This window comes from Myotis myotis, unplaced genomic scaffold (assembly GCF_014108235.1).
Source record: "Myotis myotis isolate mMyoMyo1 unplaced genomic scaffold, mMyoMyo1.p scaffold_m19_p_16, whole genome shotgun sequence".
NCBI classification, from domain to species: domain Eukaryota; kingdom Metazoa; phylum Chordata; class Mammalia; order Chiroptera; family Vespertilionidae; genus Myotis; species Myotis myotis.
In genome coordinates, this window is record NW_023416320.1 from 11841882 (window position 1) to 11868314 (window position 26433).

Below are 26433 nucleotides of genomic sequence, written 5' to 3' on the forward strand. Positions count from 1 at the left end.
CTATCAACCAGAGTAGAGAGACGATAATAAACAAAATATTGGGAGAGTCTGAAGAATGACAGCTAATGAATGACAGCTAATGAGTAAAGGATTAAATTAGCCCTCAAGACTGTTCTTGACCTACCTTAAGAGAGCTTAAAAGCAAGTTTATAATGAATTAATTTAAAAACCAATCCCAAGGAACTTAATTGCATGCCAGAACAAAGTCTAATTACTCTTTAAAGGAATACCATAAAATCCAGCATTCAACAATGCAAATTCACAATGTTCAGCACACCATAAAAAATTACCTGGCTTACAAAATAGGAGAAAAATATGCTGTGCAAACAGGAGAAAAATCAATCAGTAGAAACAGACTCAGAAATTACAGAAATAATAGAATTACTAGACAACAATATTAAAACAGTTACTTTAAATATATTCCACACACTCAAGAATTTAGAGAAAAACATAGAATGAAAGATGGTAAGTGAAAGGATCCAGACACAAAAGGCCACATATGATTCCATTAACATGGAATGTTCAGAACAAGCAAATCTATAGATGCAGAAAGTACATTAACGGTCTCTCAGGGCTGGTGGGGATGGGCGGGATAGAGAGATAACAGGCAAAGGGTGTGGGGTTTCTTCTTGAGGGGATGAAGTGTCTAAAATCGATTGTGGTGATGGTGGTACAAGTCTGTGAATATAAGAAATGCCATTAAATTGTACATTTTATGTGAACTGTATAGTATATGACTTACATCTCAATAAAGTTATTACAAAGGGAGAGAATGACTGTGTGGTATTGATGAAGGGACAGAGACATAGGTCAGGGGAACAGAATAGAGAACCCAGAAATAGACCCACACAAATATGCCCAACTGTTTGTTTTTTTAAAAATATATTTTATTGGTTTTTTTACAGAGAAGAAGGGAGAGTGATAGAGAGTTAGAAACATCGATAAGAGAGAATCATCGATCAGCTGCCTCCTACACACCTCCTACTGGGGATGTGGCTGCAACCAAGGTACATGCCCTTGACCGGAATCGAACCTGGGACCTTTCAGTCCGCAGGCTGACGCTCTATCCACTGAGCCAAACCAGTTAGGGCTGCCCAACTGTTTTTTGACAAAGATATAAAAGTAATTCAATTGAGGAAAGATAGCCTTTCCAACAAATGGTCCTGGAGCAACTGGACTCCCAGCGGCAAGAAAAGGAACCTTGTTCTATGATCAACACCCTGTACAAAAATTAATTCAAAATGGATCACAGACTAAAATGTATAACCTATAATTACAAAACTTACAGGAATAAACTCTAGGGAAAAAAACCTTCAGGATCTAGAGTTTGGCAAAGAGTTCTTAGACTTGACACCGAAAACACAATCTATAAAAGGAAAAACTGATGAATTAGACTCCATCAAAATTAAAAACTTTTGTTCCGCCAAAGACCTGTTATTAAGAGGACAGAAAAGAACTACAGAGAAAGTATTTGTAAACCACATATATCCAACAAAGGAATAATAGTTAGAATTTATTAAGTGCTCTCAAAATTCAACAGTAAAACAATCCTATATAATAAAAGCCTAACATGCTAAGTGTCAGGTCATCCAGTCGGTCGTTCAACCAATCAAAGCATAATATGCTAATGATATGCTAAGGCCACTCAACCACTCGCTATGATGAGCACTGACCACCAGGGGGCAGACGCTCCGACCGGTAGGTTAGCTTGCTGCTGGGGTCCGGCTGATCAGGACTGAGCAAGATGGGTTGGACATCCCCTGGAGGCCTCCCAAGGTCCCTCCCCAGCTGGCCACCCTCCTGTGTCCCTCCCTGGCCCCGATCATGCACCGGTGGGGTCACTCGGCCTGGCCTGCACCCTCTTGCAATCTGGGACCCTTCAAGGGATGTCGGAGAGCTGGTTTTGGCCCGATACTGCAGGCCAGGCCAAGGGACCACACTGGTGCACGAATTTATGCACTGGGGCTCTAGTCCAATTAGAAAATGGGAAAAAGATATGAAAACAAGATACACAGATGGCAAATAACCACATGAAGAGATGCTCAACATCACTAGCCTTGAGGGAAATGCAAATTGAAACCACAATGAAACACCATTACACACTTATCAGAATAATTAAAATAAAAAATAGTGACAGTGCCAAATGTTGATGAGGATGCAGATAAACTACATTACTTACACATTGCTGGGGGGGGATGTAAATTGGTACAAGCAGCCACTCTTGAAAACAATTTGGCACTTTCTTAAAGAAACTAAACATCAACTTCCATATGACGCAGCAATTGCACTCCTGGGCATTTATACCAGAGAAATAACGACTTGTGATGAGATAATAACCTATATAGGAATATTTATAGGAGCTTTATCATTGCAGCTAAAAACTGGAAACAACCAATACTTTCATTGGGTGAATGGCTAACCAGGAGGTCAGGGCACATGTCCGGGTTGCAGGCTCAATCCCCACTGGGGGACGTGCAGGAGGCAGCCGATCAATGATTCTCTTTCTCCCTCTCCCTTCCTCTCTGAAATTAATAAAATATATATATATATATATATATATATTAAAAATTATCAAAGGAGGAAGCGCCCACAAAAATAGGGGGTGGGGGGAAGAGGAAGGAGATGTCAAATATTATGCCGGGTCAGGAATTCCCTTGGATTCTGTGGATTTAATAACTGGGTGCCATGGCTGCTCTACTAGAGTTTGTCCTCTACTAATTAACCTCAGTTTCCATTTAATTCACTGAGTTTTTCTAAGAATTTAATTAATAGACGTGGCAATGCCCCGCATAGCTCCTGGTACAAAGTAGGCACCCACCGAATCCGATCACCGGGGTTTCTCTAGGGAGGAGATGGCAGTGTAGGTCTGATGGATGCCAGGGATCCTTAAGTACCACTCACTGCTCAGCATCCACTTTCCACGGGAGAGGTCTTGTCAGGGCTAAGTACATGTTCAGTGCTCTATGCATGAGAGCTGTTACTTCTATTGCTGTTATCACTGCAGCCACCCTGCAAGCAGCGGGAAGCCTGGTGTTGGAAGGTGGGAGGCCGGGTGTCTGGTGCTCTGGGTGGGGAACTTGTACCGGGCGATAAATACGACTGACCACCGGGGGATGCCTACTGTGGCTCAGATGCTCCGTCACTTGAGGTACTGATTCAAATGGCAGACCTGTCTCCGTGTCAACTGTGTCATCCAGCAACAATAGGATTTGCCCTAGCTGGTTCGGCTCAGTGGATAGAGTGCGGGCCTGGGGACTGAGGGGTCCTGGGTTCAATTCCGGTCAAGGGCACATACCTCCAGCCAGGGATGGAGGCAACCAATCGATGTGTCTCTCTCACATCGATGCCCCTGTCTCTGTCTCTCCCCCTCCCTTCCACTCTCTCTCTAAAAATCAATGGAAAAATGTCCTCGGGTGAGGATTAACGACAACAACAAAATATCAGAAACAATAGGGTCTTCAGTCATGAGTGGAAACATGAAGCCCTGGGTGAGGCAGTGCCAGATACTCACCAGGAAGGTGACCTGCCAGCACTTGACTCTGCTCATCGGGAAGACGACATGCTGGGTCTGGTTGCCAGGCAGGGTGACGCAGCAGCTGATCTCGTTATTGCCGACGGAAAGCACAGCCCCGCAGCCTGGCTCTGGGTAGTCACAGGTGCAAGGGTCCAGCTGCACGCAGCCATAGTGCCGCACCTCCCGGGACAGCTCCAGAAACTGCTCCAAAGGGAGGTGTGGGGAGGGAGGAGGAAGCAAAAGGCCACTTGAAACAGAGGCAAACCTCATGTGAGAAGCAATGGCCATCCTAGCAGGACACATGCAAGTGTGGGTGAGGGTGCTTTTTCTTTTGCACGATGGGGAGGAGGACAATGCCTCATGTGATCGCTGGCAGCGAGGCCGGGGAAGGTCATGGTGCGTCCTGCCAGGGCAGGGACCACTTCTGCCTCATCCACCACGTGTCCCTGCTCCCGTTACAGTGCTCAGGAATGGTGGGAATGAAAATATCCGATGCCTGAATGGTGAATGAGGGAGAGCAACTCGACTGAGAAGTTATAATTCCATCTCAGCAAAATAGGCAAAAAGTTTACATTTAAAATGTCTTTTCGAGGGCGGGCTAGAAGGGGTCAAGGGGGGGGCGGGCAGAGAAAGGGATACATGTAAAACTTTCAACAATAAAGACTTAGCCCCACTGGAGTGGCTCAGCGGTTGAGCATCAATCCAGGAACCAAGAGGTCACTGGTTTGATTCCCAGTCAGGCCACATGCCTGGGTTTCGGGTTCAGTCCCCAGTAGGGGGCATGCAGGAGGCAGCTGATGGATGTTTCTCTCTCATCAATGTTTCTATCTCTCTGGCCCTCTCCCTCCCTCTCTCTAAAATCAATAAAAAAATATATTTTTTAAATGTTGAGGGTCTGTATTAATTAACTTGATAAAGGACTCACAGTATATTGTCTGTATTTTTCAAAATCTTTAATCAAAAAGCCTTTCTTAATTTTATAATCAGAAAAATCAATAAAAGTGCTCTTATTTTGTAAGGCTGTCTTCAGTGCTTGGAGGGTTTATAAATTCTAGAAACAGCCCCAGTCCATTAGGTTTCTTTAAATCCCTCCAAGGGGATTTCTTTTGGTACAATATTTGGTTCACCTTTGTTTGGTTGCCTTCTTCCTGGAGAGCCTCTAGTTTCTGCCTCTGTGCCTGTGTGGGTTCGGCCCATCCTCCCTGAATGTCCTGGATGGCCTTAAAACAACACAAATTGCAAAATTAGCAAACTTAGAAGAAATGAATTCATCTGACAAAAACATACTCATGTATGAAAGGCTAGAAAAACAGACCCAACTATACCCAGTATGTTTTAAAAGGTTACTTTTTAAATTAGTAGAAAGAGATTGTTCAGTGGTTTGGGGACAACTGGCAACACTTGGAAAAGAAAGTAAAGTTAGCTCTTGCCCCACACCCTCCATTCAAATAAATCCAGATACATTAAAGATCTAAGTGTAAAAACCATAAAAGAACCAGAAAAAAAATAAAGGTGAATATTTTCTATCTGATCTTGAGGTAGGGGTAGCTTTTTAAGATACAAAGACAAAATGTCATAATGAAGGAATATATCATATGTAAAAATATAAAACTTCTGCCTATAAAAACCACCTAAAACAAAACCAACAAGTAAATGTCAAACCAGGGAAAGTGAGTGAACTATATGAGGCAAAGAGTTAATATTATTTATAGAAAGCTATAGAACAATGTAAACCTCCTTAGTAGGAAAATGGACAGAAGATATAGCAATTGACAGAAAGGAATTACAAATGATATATATATATATATATATATATATATATATATATATATATATATATATTTTTTCCCCTCTAGGGAGGAGATGGCAGTGTAGGTCTGATGGAGGTAGAATTCTTATCTACAATTTTTTTTCTAATGGTTTAAACCCAAGTGGCCTATAATACGTGGTGTTCTGATGGTTCCTGGTTACCCTCACCTGCATGTAGATCAGATTCACAGCTGCTCTGCAGTCCATCAGCATGGAGTCGAGGGATGGGTCCAAGTACCTGCACGATTCAGGAGCATTAAGTTAATGCACAGGACTTGGTTCACAGGTTCCCCTGGGCGCCTGCGTGCTCTCTGGAGCGATGGCCCTCTTCCTTCTGAACCAAGACCCTTTCCTGACGAAGCCCCCCCCCCTCGACTTGCCTAGCCTTCCGTTTGTCCCTCCACCTCTTCTGTTCCCTATTTTCTTTATCCTGTAAGCTCTTGCCTGGTGGGCACTGAGAACGAAGGTGCAAAAATATAAAACTTCAGGGGAATGGCCCACATCCCTGTTCACACGCAGCCCCACTGCGGGTCGCCAAGTCCTGCCTGAGTGGTCCCCACGCCTCAATACTCGGAGCTTTCACTTGCCCGGACCCACACCCGTATGACCCCCCCCACCCCCACCCCCCGGTGCCCAGGCCACCCACCCTACTCTCTTGCCTGAGCTGCTCTGGTAACCTCCTCCCCAGACCTTCTGCCTCAGTCGTGTTCCCTCATTTCACGCTCCACATTCTAACAGGAGTGGTCTCTCCTGGGTAACCTTTGAGACCCTCCTAGCCAGAAGCCAGGTCATCTGTCCTGCTCCCCTCCGAGGCCCTCCATAGGACCCCAGCTTTCATTTCCAGCTCCAGCTCTTACCCCCTCCCCTCCCCGACCCTCTCCAGCCCAACCGCCTTTTCTCTCCTCTCCCTCTGCCTGGAAGCCCACTGGCCTCACCAACCTCCACCCCTGACCTGTCTGCTCCTCCGGGCGAGCCTTGCCCTCACGTCCCCTCCTCTGTGCTTTCTCCGCACCCCGATCGCCCTCACGTCCCCTCCTCTGTGCTTTCTCCGCACCCCGATCGCCCTCACGTCCCCTCCTCTGTGCTTTCTCCGCACCCCGATCGCCCTCACGTCCCCTCCTCTGTGCTTTCTCCGCACCCCGATCGCCCTCACGTCCCCTCCTCTGTGCTTTCTCCGCACCCCGATCGCCCTCACGTCCCCTCCTCTGTGCTTTCTCCGCACCCCGATCGCCCTCACGTCCCCTCCTCTGTGCTTTCTCTGCACCCCAAGTTCATCCTGATCACTGCTCTGATCAAGCTGATCTTTTTTTTTTTATATATTTCATTGATTTTTTACAGAGAGGAAGGGAGAGGGATAGAGAGTTAGAAACATCGATGAGAAACATCGATCAGCTGCCTCCTGCACACTCCCCACTGGCGATGTGCCCGCAACCAAGGTACATGCCCTTGACTGGAATCGAACCTGGGACCTTTGAGTCCGCAGGCCGACACTCTATCCGCTGAGCCAAACCAGTTAGGGATCAAGCTGATCTTGATACCAAGTGTGAGGACCCTTGAGCCCAGGACCTGGGTCCTCTTCAGAGTTGCCCCTCTGGGCCTGGGCAAAGTGACTTGCAAATAGCAGGGCTCCATGTCCGACTAACGGATCCAGGGTCAGCAGGATGAACGGAAATGACAGTCACTGTCTAAGCACAGTCGCAGGATAAGAACCCACAGAAAGTCAGAGGTGAGCAGAGCCACAGCACTCAGATGTGCAGGGTGAACAGACGACGGGATTGGCTTAGATGAGGAAAAGGATGGCAATCCTCGTTGAAGATCAACTACATTCTGGGGCGTGGGCCAAGCAGCTGAGGCATTCCTACTCATACGCTACTATTTCGCTCATGCATCCCGGGGGCAACTGTTACATCAGAGAGTTAGAGAGCCCCCAGACCCATCCCCCACTGGGGCTCAGAGAGGCCAGGGCGGGCATCCTCTGGTCTGGAAGGGACCATATCCTCCTTGGAGAGGTGCACCAGGGAATTCATGGGCAGAGGAGAATCCCTAAGACTCCGATGAGGCCTCACCGCCAGGCTCGCCTGCTGGGAATCCCACAGCTCCCTGCCCCCATCCTGCAAGACTTCACCCCCGAAGTGGACCGGGCACCTGTGGGATCCTGCGCCAGGCTCCCCCCTTCTGGTGACCTGATCCTCGCCTCTAACAACTGAAGTGAGACCTCCTTTCCTCCCAGATCCCAAGAGCAAAGGCAATCTGCCCGGATGTGAGATGCTGGCTTGTAGGCAGACATTTTATCTTGCGCTTAGGATCTAGAATTTGCCTGTTGAATGAAGACGTAGGCAAAGCCCAATGTTCTATTCAAGCTTCAAGGTGAGGGACAGAGTCCTCATCTCTCCTTTGATCTCAGGCTCTCTGAAGAGCTCATGAGCAACAAGTCTAAGCCCCAGGCATTGTTGTTGTTGTCATTATTATTATCCTCAAGATAACAATAATAAGCAAGGCCAAAATGTATTGAGCATATGGGATCATTTTATTTAACCCTCACAATAATCCTATGAGGTAGACTTTATTACTATTATTCCCATTTTACAGACAGAGAAACGGAGTCTTAGAGAGCTTAAATGATTTGGCTAAGGTTATTTGGCTAAATCCTGAGAGAGTTGAGACTTAGATTCCCATACTGTGACCCCAGGAGTAACTGTGCTTAGCCACTCGTTATACTACGCAGCTTCCAGAAGAACAGCTACTCGATAAACCCTTAGATGGAACTGCTAAGGGTTTTTCCTTCTCCCTTCTCAGCATTCCAGATTTTGGCCGTTTCTCAGAATATTTCTGAATAACCATACATGAACTTCTAGCCTTGCTGGGAATATGTTTCCAAAATTCAAAACCGCAGACCAGAGTTCTCACAGGGCAACACCAGGTCAAGATAACGACTATTCCTAGATTTCAAAATGCCTTTCTTTCAAGCTTCTGTGCTCAGATTACAGAATAACTGGGCTGGGAGAGAATGAATCAAAGATGCAATCCAATACGGCCTTGGTAGTGACTACAGGTTATAGGTTATGTGTGGGGGTGGGTTAGGGGAGTGTCCTGCTTCTTTTTTTTTCTGTTTGTTCACTCTCTATAGGGCCCTCTGTTTCTGGGGGAAATGGTAGTATTTTCTGCCAGGTGCCCTATTGATCCAGGAACACAGCTGATCCTGGTATATAAGCGTTTATTGTTGAAATCCTTTAGGAATGTAAGCCAACCACTTAGAGTTCAGATGCACTGCAAGTTGGCTGAGTCCACCCTTGGCCTTCAGGGAATACCACAGTTCAACAGATGAAGTGATCTGCTTGCAATCCTCAACCAGTTCCTTCAGTCAATACAGTCAGTAATTTCTCACCATTACCTGTTTCAATCCCAACCCCAGCGGCCCTTCTTGTTCAAGCTTGACCTTCATGGCCACCATCTTCATGATAATACCCCTTGAGTATTTACTTGAAACCAGTGAAAATCATCCTCCACACCCTTGCTTGAGGACAAACCGTCTCGTCATCCCCCTCTGTCTTCTTCACTGCTTTCCTCCTTGCCTTCCCCAAGCTCCCCCTGGTCTCTGGCCAGCGGTGGGGCTGTGAGCCGACAGGTGAGGATGGCCAGTTCTGATCAGCCACGGCAGAACAGCCTCGAACGCCCACCATCGCAACGCCTACTCACCACTTCCGGAGTCCGACCTTGCAGTTTTCCAGTTCAGAACTTCGGAGACTCACATAAGGGAGTTCAAAGTCCGCTAATTTTTTCATGACTAGAGAGAGGGGAAGGGGCATCTGACTGGTTAAGAGAGCACAGGTAGTTTATTTTACATCCAGGGCTTTAACATGAGAACATAAAGCATTACTATTGGAAAGAGTAAAGTATCATAATAATATTCTCTTGCATTGGTATGTAACTTTTAGCTTTCTAAAGTTAATTCAAAAAATAACATTTTATCTTTATACAATACCAGCATCTTGAGTGAGCTCTATGTTACCCTGGGATGCAGATGGAGAGACTGCGGTCCAGAGAGGCCCGGTGCCCTTGCCGGCACACCACAATCCTAGCAGCCAAGCCCGCTCACAAAGCCCTTAACTTCACCTGCGAGCCACCTCCCCGCGGCCTCTCGAGGACAAATGTAAAACACTCTGAGAGAATCTATAGCATTTCACAACTAAAAAACTTGCAGTATCTAGAAATGCACTTAGAGAAAGCAAAGGCTATGTGAATGGGACTGTCATCTTTTACTCTTGTTATATCTTTTTTTTAAATCTAAGAACTTAGTTGTGTCAGCTGGACTTGTTAGCAAATATTCCTTGACAAGGAGAAATGATGGTGGGATGAGACGTCCCGATGCCTGGAGCCCTGCGCTCCATTCAGAAGGGGGTTCTGGGGTGTCTTGAGGTCAGCACAGGGCGCGTGGGTAAAGGCGAGACAGACATCAGCTTGGGACTGGGGCAGGCACAAGAGGAAGTACAGTCACTGGAAAGACCCGACTTCCTGCTCCTGTCCATGCCACCTCTCAGGGCTACCTGACTCCAGCTCACCCTGAGCACAGACACAACCTCTCACCCCCAAATTTCCCGTCCAGGAGTGGAGAACAGCGGTAGGCCCACACACTGGGACTGCCCCTGAGGGGTGCCCGCCCCTCAGCTGTGCTCCTGCATCTCTGGGCTGAGCACCTGCCTGCGTGGCATTCCCTCTGCCCTTACCAGAGAGCTTGCCCTCCTTGCAAAACCGAATGAGAAAGAGGCCGAAGTAGCCCAAGAGCTCCCGACACAGTCCAATTTTGTGTGACACCACCTTTAACCAAAGACAAGAAAAAGGGGTAAAAGTTAGAAGTGTCCACCACGTTTCCTGTGATGTGCAGAATTTGAAATTGCCTGTAAACACAATAAAAAGCTCTTTAATGGGCTAGCAGACCTTAAAAGAAATGTTTCCTATTGGAAAGAGTAAAGGATCATAATAATAATAATATTCTCTTGCATTTGTATGTAATTTTTAGCTTTCTAAAGTTAATTCAAAAAACAACATTTTATTTTCATAAAATACCAGCATCTAAAGAATCTAAATCATAAGTATCTAAAATGGTATGTAGCCGAAACTGGTTTGGCTCAGTGGATAGAGCATCGGCCTATGGACTGAAAGGTCCCAGATTCGATTCTGGTCAGGGGCATGTATCTTGGTTGAGGGCACATCCCCAGTGGGAGATGTGCAGGAGGCAGCTGATTGATGTTTCTCTCTCATCGATGTTTCTAACTCTCTATCTCTCTCCCTTCCTCTCTGTAAAAAATCAATAAAATATAAAAAATAAATAAATAAAAATTAAAAACGGTAGAATTTCTTTATAAAAAAAAATGGTATGTACTTGTTTTAGAAAATCTAGAAAATAAAAAAATATATAGAGAGTGAAGAAGAAAAAATAAATCTGTCCCACCTCCCACCACAATGGACAGAGCTGAGGCTGGTTGTCCCATGTCAGGTGTGGGCGTGCCTCCCGGGTCATTTTTTGGACTTTATTGTCCACTGGAGGGCAGCACTCACTCCCCACGAACATCTGTCCCGGGACATTTACCTTCCTGTGGGCTGAATTACCAGATATGGGGGAAAGGGATAGTCCCCGCTTCTTGGCTGCCATATAAAGGCCTATGAGCTACGAGTCTTTGGCACCCAGGCCTGCTTCTCTCTGATGCCTCCAGTGAAGTTCAAGTCTAAGTTGCACGGGTTTTGCACAGTGAAATCTTGGAGCCCAGACAAGAGCTGCCCTCATTTCACATTCCTTTTTGACCTTCACATCAAAGGGCTTTCATGTCGACACCAGTGGGTGCGTTTTTACCAATGGGTCACAAGGCCGCAACGTTCGCTTAGCAGGAACTTCCATCCCCGCCCACCAGCCCGCCGCTGCCTCTATAGCAGCGGTTCTCAACCTTTCACAGGGGTCGCCCAAGACCGTCGGAAAACACATAGATAATTACACATTGTTTTTGTGATTCATCACTGTGCTTTAATTATGTTCAATTTGTAACAATGAAAATACATCCTGCATATCAGATATTTACATGACGGTTCAGAACAGTAGCAAAATCACAGTGATGAAGTAGCAACGAAAATAATTTTATGGTTGGGGGTCACCACATGAGGAACTGTGTTAAAGGGTCGCGGCATTAGGAAGGTTGAGAACCACTGCTCTACAGGACTGGGCTCCTGAGTGATTTCTTTACACACCCCACCTGAATTCCCTAGGTCACCTCTAACCCCCAGGAACACCTCTAACACACCTTTACAGCCCCGTGCGTGAGCCGACACTTCAACCACGGCTCCAGGTTCTCACGGTGGAAGTGGTAGGTAGACACCAGGCTCAAAGCAGCACTTTCCTCACCAAAAATCCCTCATGCAGCAGGAGTGGGTGTTCTCCATGTCGCCTTGCAAATAAAGAGCCTGGGCACTTTTCACAACTTCTCCCCAACACTGACCCCCATTCTCCCATTCTCCTTTCTCCCTCACTGTCTTTCCCACGCCCTTGCAGAAAACCAAAACCAAAGCCACAGGACTCCTCTATTGGGGGGGAAGGAAGGGGAGAGTGTGCTGATAACAAATTATATCTCGTCCTGAAGTAAAGACGACCCATGTCCACTCGAATTCGATTTCTCTCTTCTCTGACTCACTCATTTGGTGACAACACAAGCTTACATGTCAACGCAGAGGAGTGCAGAGGGAGAATGGGGCAGCTTACAACTTACAAAGACCTAAGTACAGCATCTTTTTGGGCGGAGCAAGCATCTAGGGGAAAAAAAAGACAGTAATATTTCCACCTCGGCAAATGTTAACGATGCTCCAGAACACAAACACCAGCTATAAAATGACATCAGCACAGATGCATAAACAACAACAATAAGATGCGTAGCTTATTGCTGGTCCTTAAAGGGCCCAGCAGGACGGGGGCGAGGTGGTCAGGAACCGCAGAGCGAGAGTGGCGGCAAGTGCTCTCGAGAAGACACAGACTGAGTGTTAATTATAACATTTGAATCACTCTTTCATTCCAGCCAGAGAGTGCCCCGCCCCGGGAGGAGAAGACACGTTTCTGCCTGGCCAGGCGCTCGCTTCACCTGTGGTGGGAGCTCCGCCATCGTGAGGGTGGGACCTCCTGGGGGACGTACCTGAGGCCGATGATGTCAGTGCCATGGGCTGGACTTCCTCACTAGCCAATGTGATTGGAGAGAAAGCACGTTTTTCTGAGATCACAAATGTATCTGGTTACACGTAAGCTATTAGCTACCAGGGGAACCGGACGGAACAGAGGATATTGTGGAATCCAAGTCTTACTGCCCAATTCAATGCTTACTCACACTACCTCTAATACCAATGACAACGCCAATGATCCATAGCCAAAACCACCACTGCTGAAGGAACATGAGCTATTTCTAGAATTACTCAGACATAGTCTTGAAAGGTTCAGTGACTTCCCCAAACTCACACAGCTCTGACGTGCACCACGGCCATTTGAATCTAGGACTTGTCCTCACCCCAGCACCTAGGAGACCCGGCAGGCCCACCGGCAGCCAGCTTCAGCGGCAGGTGAGTCTAGCGTGGCCCGTGAGCCCAGTGTGTGAAAACATGTCCATAATGATGCTAGCAGGCAGGGCAGGTGCTTCCTGTCCTCCAAAGGCCCAACCATTTCCAAATTATCTTACATCTGAGGCTGGGCCTGAGTTACCCGCCCAGCCCCAGAGGTATCTGCGTTTACGGTCCCCGCCCTCACCATTACCCTCCTTCATTTATGGATCTATCTGTCTCCCATTTTGTAGGTCCTGGGAGAGCTCTGGAGGGAACTGTGGTTCGGGGTTGGTACAAATTCTCTCCAGCATTAAGTATCAAGTTCTTTGATGCTTTTTAGGAAGATCATTCTGGAAATCTGTGCAGAAGATGAGCAGGGAGACTATTTGGGGGTGGGGGTGGGGGTGTGCTGTAGAATGATGAGAATGATGAGGGCTTGAGCTAGGGGTGTGGGGGTACAGAGGAGAAGACAGGAGAGGTGGCTGACTGGGAGAGAGATGTGGGATACACTGCAGGAGGGTTCAGGGCCGAAGGAGGAGGAGCTGAGGGTCACTTCTCAATGGATGGCCTCAGCCACGGGGTGGGTGCCATGAAAAGGCTGGGGTGGGGTGTGTGCAGTGACTGTAGCAGGAAGAAATGTCCGAAATGATGGTGCCCAGGCAGAGCCAAGAGCTTCTGAGGCCAGGAGGACAGGAGCAGGCTTGAATCTCTGGGCTAGAAAGAGTCACGATGTGGAGAACTTCACACACACACACACACACACACGCACACACACGCGCGCGCGCGCACACACACGCACACACACACGTGCCCCAGGTCTTAGGTAAAGGCCACCTGAGAGCTGGGAGCCCAGCAGGGAGCACTTCTGCCCATTTCAGCTCAGGAGGCATCAGATGCCGTGACCCCAGCACAAGCACATCCTACCCTGCCTTTGGCCAGTTGGCCCTAGAAACTCCCACGTCCTCCTGCGTACAACTTCACATTCTGTGTGCATGTTTCCCTGCGGGATTAGACAGAAACCCTCCCAAGAGAAGGGGCCTGGGCCCGTGTGGGTGTGGGGCAATGGTGTCCCTCCCCAGCCCAGCTCGGAGGGAGGGCAGGCCCAGGGCAGAGCTGAGCACGGCCATGTCTGGAGGAGGAACCAGTGCTCCCTGGGCCTCACCCTGGAGTCCATAACGAACTCACACTCAGGTCTGGCTCAGGATCAGACCTGCCGGGCTGCTGGCTTCAGGGTTCTCGCTGTGAGGGAGGAGGGACAACTGGTTTTGCCTTTGAGAAACCCGCGTCACTCTCTCCCAGAACCTGTCGCAGCAGCAGCAGCAGCCCACCTGGGTGCGGCCTGTTTCAGCCTCATCTGGGCCCCATTGTCCTTCTGCCCCCAACCACGGAGCACCCCGTAACAAAGCGCTGGGCGTATTTCCGGGGCACATCCCCAGCCGAGTGCCAGGGGGCTGACCGCTGGCGTGGGAAGGCCCTAGGAGACGCTGGAAAGTCGGTGCCCACGGGGAGAGTGAAAGCAGAGGCCTGGGGGGCAGGCCGGAGCTCGGGTTCTCGGCCAGTCTCCCCGAAAACCCCAGCATCTCCACCGGGAGATCACCCAGCGTGGAAGGGTAGGCGGGAAGCTTCCAGAAGGTGACCGTGTCCTAGTCCCTGCCTTCAAGCAAGGCTCCCCGCCTTCCGTCTGGGGCTGCAGTGTAGGCGACGTTTACCTCCAGGACCCTTTCGGCCGTGTCTGATGTGAGGATTTCGACTTCCATGCTCCTTCCGTCGGGCAGCAGTACGTCCAGGGCGGCTTTCCTGGCGGTGATGCTGAACGTGTCCTGTGAGCACAGGGAAGGCACGGTAAGCGCTGCGGGTCCCAGCGGGGCCCTCACAGGGGACAGTCAGCAGCGTCCTCTCCCTGGCCCGGAGGGTCACGGTACCCACAGGCACATGAAATCCCAGGGCAGAAATTTGGGGCCTGGAGTTTGCGGGGGGCAGAGCGAGAGCTGGGAGGGGTCTGGAGAGGTGCCAAGGCAATGCAATGACATGGAACTTGAGTAATTTCCAAATAAACAACAAGGCATCCATTTTAGGGGGGAAAATCATCCACAGACCTTTGGTGGTCTCAGATTTTAACTCTCGTTTTTACTATTTCCAAGCATCCCTAAAAGTCCACAGAATGCAATAATGTAGGGTTCTGCTACAGCAAAAACCTGCGCGTGTAAACTGAGGCCTGCATGTGGAAGCACGTTGCTATCTGTGCGCGGGAACCCGCTGAGGGCAGCGCCCCAGCTCAGCGCCGCTCTGCCCGTGTTCACGATGCCCGAGGGGATGCGGATGCTCGGGCGGAGTGCACCCCGGGCCTGTGCGGCTCCAGGACGGAGGCTCCAAAGTGTCAGGACACACGAGGGACACCGAGGCCCTCGGGGTTTAGGGAAGTTCGAAGCTGAGATTGATTGGGGGCTCAGTTTCTATAGAGGGAGGCACCGGGGGAGGAGGCATGGCCAGGGGCTGACCTGATGGGCCCCACAGGGTGGCTGTACCTGGTGGGGCGCTGCTTCTAGCACCTCCCAGATGGGGTCCTGTCAGTCACAGAGCAGCCTGGGGAGCCTGGGGAAGCTCACCAAGTCACAGACTCGCATCCCGGTTCTATGACGGGCTGAAGCCCTGATCCCTAACACCCACTGTATGCAGCGGGTCCGCGCTCTCCTAGGCCCTTAGAATGGCAGTGGTCATGGCGCATCCTTAGGAGAACTGGGAGCCCCTCGAACCTCCTTCTGTGTTCTGAGCCTACTCTCTGAGCCAGAGTATTAGTAACACAGTAAGAGTGACCCAGGGGCGGAGGGGGGGGTGCGGGGGGTAACCTCATTTCAGTGACTAACGTGTGTGCACCCAGCCCAGGTCACCTTCCTTCTTGGCATCAGGAGAGGAGTCCAAAGGACCATCTGAAGATGGTTTGGAGATCACAGAGTTGGGGCTCAGGTAGGCTGACCAGGTGAAGCCCTTCCCCCTTAACAGGCAAACTCCCCTTTCCTGCACCCGGCCCCACCCCACCCATTCACAGACACAACAGATGAGACATCCGGCTTTGTAGGGAATGGAGGAGGGATCCAAAGCCCCACCACATCGCCCAGTTACCTCCAAAGTCCAATCCCGCTGGTGACAGGCTTACTTTTTCTAATTTTGTTATCAAAAGGCAAGCTTGGACTTTAAATTTTAATTCTCCCCCTTCACCCCAATACTTACAGTTACTAAGTGTCTGTAAGTCTGAGCCTAAGTACTTTAGAAGAGAGAATCTACTGTTTCCCAAATTCAAAGGATTGGTCCCCCCGCAAAAAAACAACAACATATCTTTTTGTTTGTTTTGTTATCCTCACCCGAGGATATTTTTTCCCATTGATTTTTAGAGAGAGTGGAAGGTAGTAAGGAGATAGGGAAGGGGAGGGGGAGAGGGAGAGAGAGAGAGAGAGAGAGAGAGAGAGAGAGAGAGAGAGAGAGAGAGAGAGAGAGAAACCAAAGGGGTAGGAGTTCCCCCAGGGCAGATAGTCCCTTTCTAGGTACACCTGGGTTCTTAAAGGTTCTTGGCCTATAACCACAAACATCTCTTATCTCAGGGGAAAACCACTCACAAAATGAATGGGGTAAATGTCACTGCTTTTTGATAAGATTCTAAAGAAAAGCTAGTGTTCATTTAGGTTACCTCAAGGTAACTCCCAAGGCAAGCCAGATGGCAGACCATGAAGACATCTAAACTATAGGAACAGTTAAAATGATATAAATGCACATCTTTATTCAACTCTTCTGCAAAAGAAAAGCAAGGAAGCATTTGGTAGAGCGAGTCAGATTGTGGGTGGTCCTGAAATCAGACTACTGAGGGTTTTATTTAAAAGGCGCCCTGGTGGTTCTGGCTAGAGATAGGGAAGGGTGGAAGGGCAGTTACAGAAAGGTTTGGCTGGCAGCGGTGAGAATGGCCTGGACTGGAAGAGAGCCTGGAGGATTGGGGAGGCCAGAGAGCTGGGCTGCAGTATTCCGTGTGTCAGCACTGAGGGCCCGGGCCAGACCACATGGTTCAGAAGCGCCATCCGCACAGCAGACTGCTTGGGTTGCCAGCCTACCTCCCGCACGCGCTGCATGTGACCTGTGTAAAGCTGGACAGGTTGCTTCCCTGTGTCCCTCTCCTTGGCTCTAAAATAAACTTGTGGGCTTGATTCCCAGAAGGGGGTGTGCAGGAGGCGGCCGATCGATTATGTTTCTCTCTCATCAATGTTTCTCTCCCCCTCTCCCTTCCTCTCACTCTTACAAAAAAAGCAATATGCCCTAGTTGGTTTGGCTCAGTGGATAGAGCATCGGCTTGTGGACTGAAAGGTCCCAAGTTCGATTCTGGTCAAGGGCACATGCCCGGGTTGCAGGCTCCATTCCCAGTAGGGGGTGTGCAGGAGGTAGCAATGACTCTCTCTCATCGTTGATGTTTCTATCTCTCTCTCCCTCTCCCTTCCTCTCTGAAATAAATAAAAATATATATTTTTAAAAAGCAATGAAAACATTTTAAAAATAAATAAAAAGCTAGATGATGATATGAGGAACTGTAGTTAATGGTTTCACTGCTACACACTGTTAGGCCCTGAGGGCAGAAATGAGACAGAGTCAGATGACTAAACTTCGGCTCCTCCCCAGCACTACGTGTCAGGGAACAGCTGGCTCACCAAGCACAGAACCTTCAAAATTGAGGGACTGCCCGGGAAGACCTGGCCAGGGACCTGGCAAAACCCTGAAATAAAGGAGGAAAGAAACATGACCAACTAAGGGTAAAACGTATGCATCCAAAAAATGATGCCACCAAAGAGATGAAAATGATGGATGTATTAATAAGAATATGGCTTCTCTGAACTCCGATCTCAAAGAACAGATAAAAGCCTCAGAAAAGAGGCAAGATAGTGAAAGGATATAAAAGCAAGCTGGCAAAGTTCACAGAAGAAAGGAAAGGGGAAAATAAAACCTTCGTGAAAATCTTATCAGAAGAAGCAAGAAGAGACGCTGCTGAACGCAGCTGGAGCACAAGGCTTTGGCATGAAGTTATAAAGGTAAAATACTGAGAGCCAGAGCAGGTAGAAATCTTTCAAATTATCTGGAAAAAGAGGCACTCAAAACAAAGCTTCAAATTATCGATATGGAATAATTTTTAAAAACCATATTGCACACACAAAAAGATGATAGAGTCAAGACCAAACATCCCTCTGTGTACTGACATAGAAAGATTTGCAAGATGTAAGTTCTAAAATATAAGATTCAAACAGTGAGTAGGTGTGTGTGACTATTTGTAACACAAAAACGACATACATACATGTGAGTGTTTGTGTGTGTGCAGAAATGTGAAGAGCACACATTGAACTGTGACCCACAGTTGTCTCTGAGGTCTGGGTGGTTACTTTTATCCTGGACCCTTGTGTGCTGTTTGAATGTTACCACTATCATCACCTCAACAACTGACTTTTCAAAGAAAGGGTGTGTGTGTGTGTGTGTGTGTGTGTATTTTTTTTATCCTCACCCAAGGATACTTTTATTGACTTGAGAGAGATTGAGAAGTATGGGAAAGAGAAACATCAATCGGTTGTTTCCCACGCATACCTGAACTGGAGATCAAACCCACAATTTTTTGGTGTATGGAACGATGATTCAACAACTGAGTCACCTGGCCAGGGCTGGGTGTGTATTTCTTAAACCATCAAGTATATGTGTAAATTCCAATGACTACACAATAGAAGCTTTATGGTCATTTCTTACATTGAGTGGACCAGTACGTATACCAACACAGTTAAATGAGTTAAATGAATAAATAAAATTTGCTCCCACGTTTTACAAATCGGATCAAGGTATCATGCTTCCCCGAGCTAGAGACCCAGGTCAATGCTATCACATTGTACAACTAAGCCTTTCGAAATTTTTCCATTCAGTCAAGAACAGACCTTCAGGCAGAAAGATGTCCCCATCTGTACAACCAGGAGTGGTGTGCTCAACAGCGTACTTGGGAAAGTTTCAGCCTCTCTCTGTGCACTGACATAGAATGTGGTCACGTGGGCAGTGGCTGAGCCCAACAAAGGAAAGTGAGCTGCTGTACTAGTATGTCACTCTGTTCAGATGGATTTTCTCTGTGATCCACTTATAACACAATTAGGAGCAGAGAATGTACAAGTAATGGTGGCATGGCCATTACTGCTGCCCTGCTGGCTCCACCATAACACATTTGGGCATTTCAGCTACAGGAGTGGCATCCCGCCCGGCTGGTAAGGCTCAGTGGTTGAGCACTGACCTATGACCCAGGAGGTCACAGTTTGATTCCGGTCAGGGCACATGTTCGGTTGCAGGCTCGATCCCCAGGAGGGGGCGTCTGGGAGGCAGCCGATCAATGATTCTCTCTCATCACTGATGTTTTTTCCTCTCTCTCTCTCTCTCACTCTCTCTTCCTTTCTGAAATGAACAAAAATTTAAAAAATTAAAAACAAATTAGTGGGATTGCTCCATTGTCATGGGGCCCTTCACGATATAAGATTCTCGGACCAGTTTTGAGATGTACAAATACTTACTAAGGTAACTGCTTTATTAAATGAGCGAAAAGTCAAGTGACACACTTAGTTTTCCACCCGGAATCTAAACATCTAAAAGAGCAAAACAGGAACCATCCTCCCAAGTGCTCCACGTGATGTGTGTTACCTGAGTCCAGGCTCTGTGGGGCCGGAAACACGCGCATGGTTCACGCAGAGACCTGTTCTGCAGCGAAACTATGACCCCAGCAAAGAAGAGCAAGCTTACCAGCTGCACCCGCTTTAAAAATTCAACGAAGACATCACTTCTCAACATGTTGGGGTCCACGGTTACTGAAAAACATGGACAGGGAGCCGGTTAGCATGGGGCTGGGCTAACTTCCCTATTAAACTGCTCCGACCTTCGGGAACCCTCCAGGCCTTACTGCCTCCTTGAAGGCAGTAGAGCTTTGACCTCTCAAATACATGAAAATCTGCAAAGCCTGCTGCCTCCAAGCAGCCCTGACAACACGAACCCATCACAGCAATCCCAGGTGACCGTGTCCAGGAATCTCACTTTGCTCATGCAAACCCGAGTTGCTCACTAGCCACCTGCCAAAGAGGATGGATGCGCGAGTCATGCTGATGCTACGGATAAAGGCCAGGCCTGGAGACTGACCCCGTAAACACTGAGATCATCTGTGAAAAGGCCAGCGGTGAAAGGAGTCTGTCTCTAAGATGTGAGGAAGCAAACCAAGAGAGAATGAGAATTCAAAAATTATTACATTGTGAGCTTGAAAGGGCTTATTTAGCAGGTCTGAAAGGGGTATGTTCTCCATTACAAAAGACAGATGGGAAATAGATGACTTCTAGAATTTTCATTGGCTATGCTTTAAAAAAAAATGTGCAGCCATGAGAAATAAGGAAACAGCATGCAGAATAAAAAACCTTTTTTCTTTTGCTATGAAGGACATAGTGGGATAGTCGGTGAGGTTTGAATAAGGTCTCTAAATAACATTATTGTATCACAGTTAAGTTCCTGATTTTGATAACCAACTATACTGTGGTTATAGAAGGGCATGTCCTTGATCTTAGGAAGTACACACAGAACTATGTAAAGGCAACATGGCTTGTGTGTACAACACGAGTATCTCAATAAGTTATAGACAATATATATGAATATGTAGACACACGTGCGAGGAAAGCGAGAGAGAATGATAAGGCATATGAAAATGTTAACATTTGGGAAATCTAGGTGAAGCGTTCACAGACATTTTTGCAACTTTTCTGTAAGTCAGAGAATCTTTCAGAATAAAAAGCTTTTAAAAATCAGATAGACAAATGTATAGAGTACGTTTCAGTTAGTGATGGACAAACAGGGGTGTACACACACGATAGTATACACGCAGATGGTTTCTGAAGAATCCACTTGTAATAGTGTCTACTTATAGAAGTTTGGGGGCCTGGGGTGGGAGGGAATGTACCTTTCATCGTATACAGTTGACCCTTGAACAATGCAGGGGTTAGGGGTGCCGACCCCCATGCAGTCGAATATCACAGTAGAACTTTGACTCCCCCCCAAAACTTAACTACTAATGCCCTACTGTTGACCAGAAGCCTTACTGGTAAGATAAACAGTTGATTAACATGTATTTTGTATGTTATGTGTATTATGTACTATATTCTTACTATAAAGGAAGCTAGAAAAAAGAAAAGTATTTTTAAAATCAAATACAAAGGTCACCTATTAATGATTCCATTTATCTGAAATGTCCAGAAGAAGCAAAGCTATACAGACAGACATGAGTGTAGTGGTGACAGGGGCTAGTAGGGGAGAGGACTGGGGGTGACTTATAATAGGCATACGTTCCTTTTTGAAGTGATAAAAATGTTCTCAAATTAGACCATGGTGACAGCTGCACAATCCTGTAAATATAACCACGGAATTGTACACTTTAAATGAGTGGATTTCCTATTGTGCAACCTATATTTCATTAAATGTATTTTTAAAAAATCCAAATACCTACCATTTTGCAAATAATGTTCCAACTGGTCCCTCCTCTCATTAGCCATAGATGTGGTCATCGCGAGATAGTACTTTGGTGGGAAGGGAGGCAGGCAATTTCCAAAGACCCGTCTCAGCTGAAAGATCCAGAAATCACACATTTATGGCAAAGAGCCTCCAATTCAAGGTTGGTGAGATACCAAATATAAATGAGTGAATAAATGAATGAATGAATGAATAAATAGGAGAGAACAGACAAATCTCCTGTGCAGAAGAATCTCATATGATTTATGTAGACACTCATCCCACAAGGAGAAGGAGTATAACTCCCAACGCCAAGTGTGGGCCACACACAGCGACTTCCTTCCAAAAATACACTGTGGGAGCGGAGATGAAAGGGTCACTTCATAGGGGCCAAACCTGCCAATCACTACCTCAGCCAGGAGATCAAAGTTAACGCCAACAGGGTGGGTCACGTTGATAGTGGCTGCCCTTTCTAGGGTGTGATGTCAAGGGCCCTCGACCTGTGTGGTCTCCCTCCCCAAAACACATCACCGCAGTCTAGGCGTGTGAAAACATCAGATTCCAATGGAGGGACCGTCCACAAAATACCTGCCCAGCACACCTCAGAGCAGTCCAGGTCATTCATAACCACGAAACCTAAGAAACTGTCACAGGTAAGAGAAGCCTGAGGAGACATGGCAACTAAATGTAACGTGCTGTCCTGGATGGGGTCGTGGAACAGAAACAGGACACCAGGTAAACCCTGAAGTCTGAATAAATGATAGACTCCAGTTAATAATATTATAGCAACGCTGGTTCATTAACTAAAAACGCACCGTACTAACGGAAAACAAGAGGGAAAACCGGGTGCAGGGTATCTAGAAATTCTGTACTTTCCTTGCAACTCTTCTGTAAACCCACAACTGGTCTACAAAATTAAAGTTTATTTTGAACAAACTGAATTCTGGCTTCTCTTGAAGAATCAGAAGGTCTGGAATCACTGAGCTCCCATTCTCTCAAGCAACCACCCCCTTCAGAGACTAGACAGTTCTCAGGCCCCTGGCCTCTCGCCTGATCTGTGCCTCTCGTTTAAATTACCAGTCTGACTCCTGTAGCTATTTAAGTTTGCAAACTTTCCTCTAAATCTGGCAGCAGAAAATTCTGTTTCTTTTCCATTCCAGGACATTTTCCTGCCATGCCAGAGACTGTCCAAAGGCACCTGCCCCACAAGGCAACACAAACTTCCTGGGATTTATACACCCCGCCCCGCACCCCATCTCTGCAAATTCCACTAAATAGAAGAAGAACCCTGTCTTCTTTGCATGCAATTATTATTTTTTATTAACTGACTAAGTGATCTTTAAAAGGCCGTTGTCTTCCTTGGCACATGTTCATAAATGTTGCAGCTGCTCCCAAATTGGTTGGGATCACAGCAGGGCTGCCTGGGTTAAACATCTCTAAGAAAGCATCTTGCAGAGCCTCCACCTTCAGGCTAAGATCTGGGGAGAAAGTCAACAAGAATTCAGGTTCCAATACCCATCACAGAGCAAAAACTCTCCCAGCAGGTTTTACAGCCTGAGCTGACTTCTCAAAGAATCCTTCCCCTCCCTTCTCTAGTACTGCTGGAAGGGGGAAGATAAACATACAACAAGCTGTAGGTAAGTCTGCCGAAAGTTCAACTCACGATCAACTCACAAGTTCTTCAACTCTATCTAAATAGAGCCTTTCCTACTGGCATCAGACAGCACACAGTTTAGGTATAAAACCCAGCAGCATCCTGAGGAAGAATTACCTGGTATGATAGTTTAGCCCAGTGGTCGGCAAACTCATTAGTCAACAGAGCCAAATATCAACAGTACAACGATTGAAATTTCTTTTGAGAGCCAAATTTTTTAAACTTAAACTATATAGGTAGGTACATTGTTATTAACTTAATTAGGGTACTCCTAAGGCTTAGGAAGAGCCACACTCAAGGGGCCAAAAAGCCACATGTGGCTTGCGAGCTGCAGTTTGCCGACCACGGGTTTAGCCCACTCTCTCAAAAAATTATTTCAAGAGGACAAAAGGAAAACATACCTCTTCTGTTCTTGTATTATGGCGTATTTTTGGACATTTTTTAAAAGACAATGTTCAGATAATATGTACTTTAAAATATATATTTTTACTGATTTCAGAGAGGAAGGGAGAGGGAAGAGAGATAGAAACATCAATGATGAGAGAGAATCATTGATTGGCTGCCCCCTGCACGCCTCCTACTGGGGATTGAGCCCACAACCTGGGCATGTGCCCTTGGCCGGAATCGAACCCCGGACCCTTCAGCCTACAGAACTCAGTAAACAGTTCTTAAGTACATGAATAAGTCAGTTAATTCTTAAGACAAAGTTTCTATCCTATGGGGATGCAGAACTTTCCAGGAAACCAACTGAAAATACACTTATACTCACCACACACACACACACACACACACACACACACACACACACACACACGCGCGCACACGGATGGGGCTTTTATAGTTTCCTTCTTTATAGTGCTTTGTATTGAATCAGATTAAAAACCCTGAGCTATTTTACATCTTCTAGAGAATAGGAAGAATAGAATCTAGGTGAGAAGTGGCTACGAGAGATCACCTTTTCAGTGTCAGGCTTAGGGTTGCCAGATAAAATGCCAGTGAAGCACGTCCCAAACATTGCTTGGGACATACTTATTCTAAAAAAGTGTGTGCTGTGTATCGGACATGGACTGGGCGTCCTGTGTTTGTATTTGCAATGCCTGTCAGCCTTACTGTCTATAAGAGGGGGGAGGGGTGATGACGGGGGGGGGTGATGAGGAGGATGCAAAACCAGCCTTACAAGGGCTTGCTGAGCAGCTGGAGTGAAATCCTGGCCTGGACCCCTGTGACAGAAAGCAGAGCCTGGTTGCCTGGGGCCAGAGGTGGAGGGAAGGGATGGAGGGCAAAGGAGACAAAGAACTTTTAGAATGTGGGGCCTGCTCTCTGTCTTAATTATGGTGTGGTAATTGTATACCTTTACGGAAATCCATCCCCCTGCACACTCCAGATCTCACTGAGTTATTCCAGAATAGAGAGAGGCGTGGCGGTTTAGAACTCAAGCATTTGACTCAAGCGTTTTACTGATACAATTTATTTTGTCAACTTTGGTTTTAAAAAAAAAATTGAATGGGTCCAAGCAATTATAAAGATAAAATTCTGCCTCTGACACTGACCAGAAGTATGACTTTGGGCACGTTGTTTCCCCGTGTTCTCATCTGGTAAGCGGCGCTAGCTGTGTCCTAGCTCATAGGACTGTCGTAAAAGTTATAAGCACGCCATTCCATGCAAAGCTCGCGGGCATCAGTAACTGCCTAACTGTTAGTTATTGTTTTAAATCAATAATAAATACCAGCCCTAGCCGGTTTGGCTCAGTGGAGAGAGCGTTGGCCTGTGGACTGAAGGGTCCCAGGTCCCGGGTTCAATTCTGGTCAAGGGCACATGGCTGGGGTTGCAGGCTCCATTCCCAGTGGGGGACATGCAGGAGGCAGCCAATCAATGATTCTCTCCCATCATTGATGTTTCTCTCTCTCTCCCTCTCCCTTCCTCTCTGAAATCAATAAAAACATTTTTTAAAAAAACTAATAATAAATACCAATAGCCACCTAAGGTCTAAATACAGTAGGGCCTTGGGTTACATCGGAGATCCTTCCTAAGGCGCGACATAACTCGATTTCCACCGTAAGTCGGAACCCACCTGTCACTCACATGGAGCACATACTCAGCAGCAATGAAGTGAAACAGTTAAAAAAAAAAAATTTAAAAAAAGATAACAATTCCTGACCTTTACTAGTGGTAAATAAATAATAAAAAACATAAAGCACATATGTACATACGTCGACATGACAGAACATTTTTTTTTATAAATAAATGGAAAGGACGTATATGGAGTCCAACCTCACCGGAGGACTGCCTGTAGTTTCTTTAAAATGGAGTTGTTTCCAAAGAAGGGGGAACAGTAAGTGCAAGGTGTGAGGGGCAGCGGCCCGCGGACGCACTGAGCTCTGAGCCAGAGAATCCACAGCCGATCCTCCCACCACGTGTTCCGCGGATCCGGAGCCTGAACTGCTTTCAGGGCCCGGAGCCCGCGGGGCGCACGTTCCTCACCTGCGTCCGGGGCCGGGCTGGGCCGCCCGGGGCGCGCTCACCTGTTCGTTCCAGCGATGCAGCTGGCTGTAGCGCACCCTGCAGAACAGGAGCCCGTCCAGGTACACGGAGTACAGCTGCAAGCAGAGACGAGGCCGGTGAGCCCGGAGCAGGCGCGCCCCGCCCGGCACCCCCTCCCCCTGCCCAGGGGACCCCGGCTCCCGCGCACCGTGTAGCGGCCGCCCAGCGCGTCGGGCCGCTGCTGGGACACCGGGATGCAGAAGTGCATTTTCATGGCTCGCGGCGCGGTCCGCGGTCCGGGGTCCGGGGTCCGGGGTCCGGGTCGGGTTGCAGCGGGGAAGCCCGGCCTGCGGTCCTAGGCTCTGAGCCGCGAGCGGTGGGCGCAGCCGGGTGGTCACGCCGTCGGGGCGGAGCCCTGCTCCCGCGCTCCCAGGTCCCCGACGTCCGCAGGTGGGGCCGGGGCCGCGGCGCCTCCTCCTGGTCCCCGCCCGGCCCTGGCTGCGCTGCTCAGGTCCCTGGACCCGTGGAGGGTGGAGCAAGTCTGTGGGCCTGAGCGGAGCCCCGCAACCACCCCGCCCCCGTGCCCCCCACTGCCGTGGGCAGCCAGCGCGGGAGGCAGGGCTCCCAGGTGCCGGGCAGGGCCTGGCACGGAATTCAGGGTGGAGAGACAGACATGTGAGAGGGTGCCAGAGCCTCTCTCCGGCCGGGGGTTCCCCCTGGAGTCTGGAGGCTGGAGGTGGGGGGGGGGGGGGGAGGAAGGGGATTTGCGTGGATGAGTGGGTGGTGAGGTAGAATTCCTCTGGGGAGCAGGCCAGGGTTTTATCCTATTTTCAGAAGGGGGAGAAGTTAGACATCGTTGCTCCAGCTGCACAGATGTCCT

At 48.0% G+C, this 26433-nt stretch overlaps 1 protein-coding gene and 1 long non-coding RNA gene across 8 annotated transcripts in view; both read right to left on the minus strand.

Moving 5' to 3' along the window:
* SNX31 (sorting nexin 31) overlaps positions 1–26170 on the minus strand; it is a 39775-nt gene extending 13605 nt beyond the window's left edge. For 2 of the 7 annotated variants that reach the window (XR_004972434.1, XM_036337900.1), the window contains exons 1-10: positions 25762–26166; positions 25595–25669; positions 21417–21531; positions 19679–19743; positions 14599–14709; positions 10048–10138; positions 9020–9107; positions 5492–5561; positions 4642–4734; positions 3512–3715 (exon numbers count right to left, since the gene is read on the minus strand). Coding sequence is in view for 6 of the 7 variants with exons in the window: in XM_036337900.1 (XP_036193793.1) it covers positions 3512–3715; positions 4642–4734; positions 5492–5561; positions 9020–9107; positions 10048–10138; positions 14599–14709; positions 19679–19743; positions 21417–21531; positions 25595–25669; positions 25762–25827 (978 nt within the window). In the remaining variant the exon portion in view is untranslated. Of the gene's footprint in view, positions 1–3511; positions 3716–4641; positions 4735–5491; positions 5562–9019; positions 9108–10047; positions 10139–14598; positions 14710–19678; positions 19744–21416; positions 21532–25594; positions 25670–25761 lie in introns of all 7 variants that reach the window. The other 5 variants (XM_036337905.1, XM_036337902.1, XM_036337903.1 and 2 more) reach the window with 4 other exon arrangements.
* A 121-nt stretch (positions 26171–26291) lies between these two features.
* The window catches only part of LOC118670682, a 30462-nt gene continuing 30320 nt past the window's right edge, over positions 26292–26433 (minus strand). The window contains exon 6 of the long non-coding RNA XR_004972437.1: positions 26292–26377. This is a non-coding gene — a long non-coding RNA (uncharacterized LOC118670682). The remainder of the gene's footprint in view (positions 26378–26433) is intronic.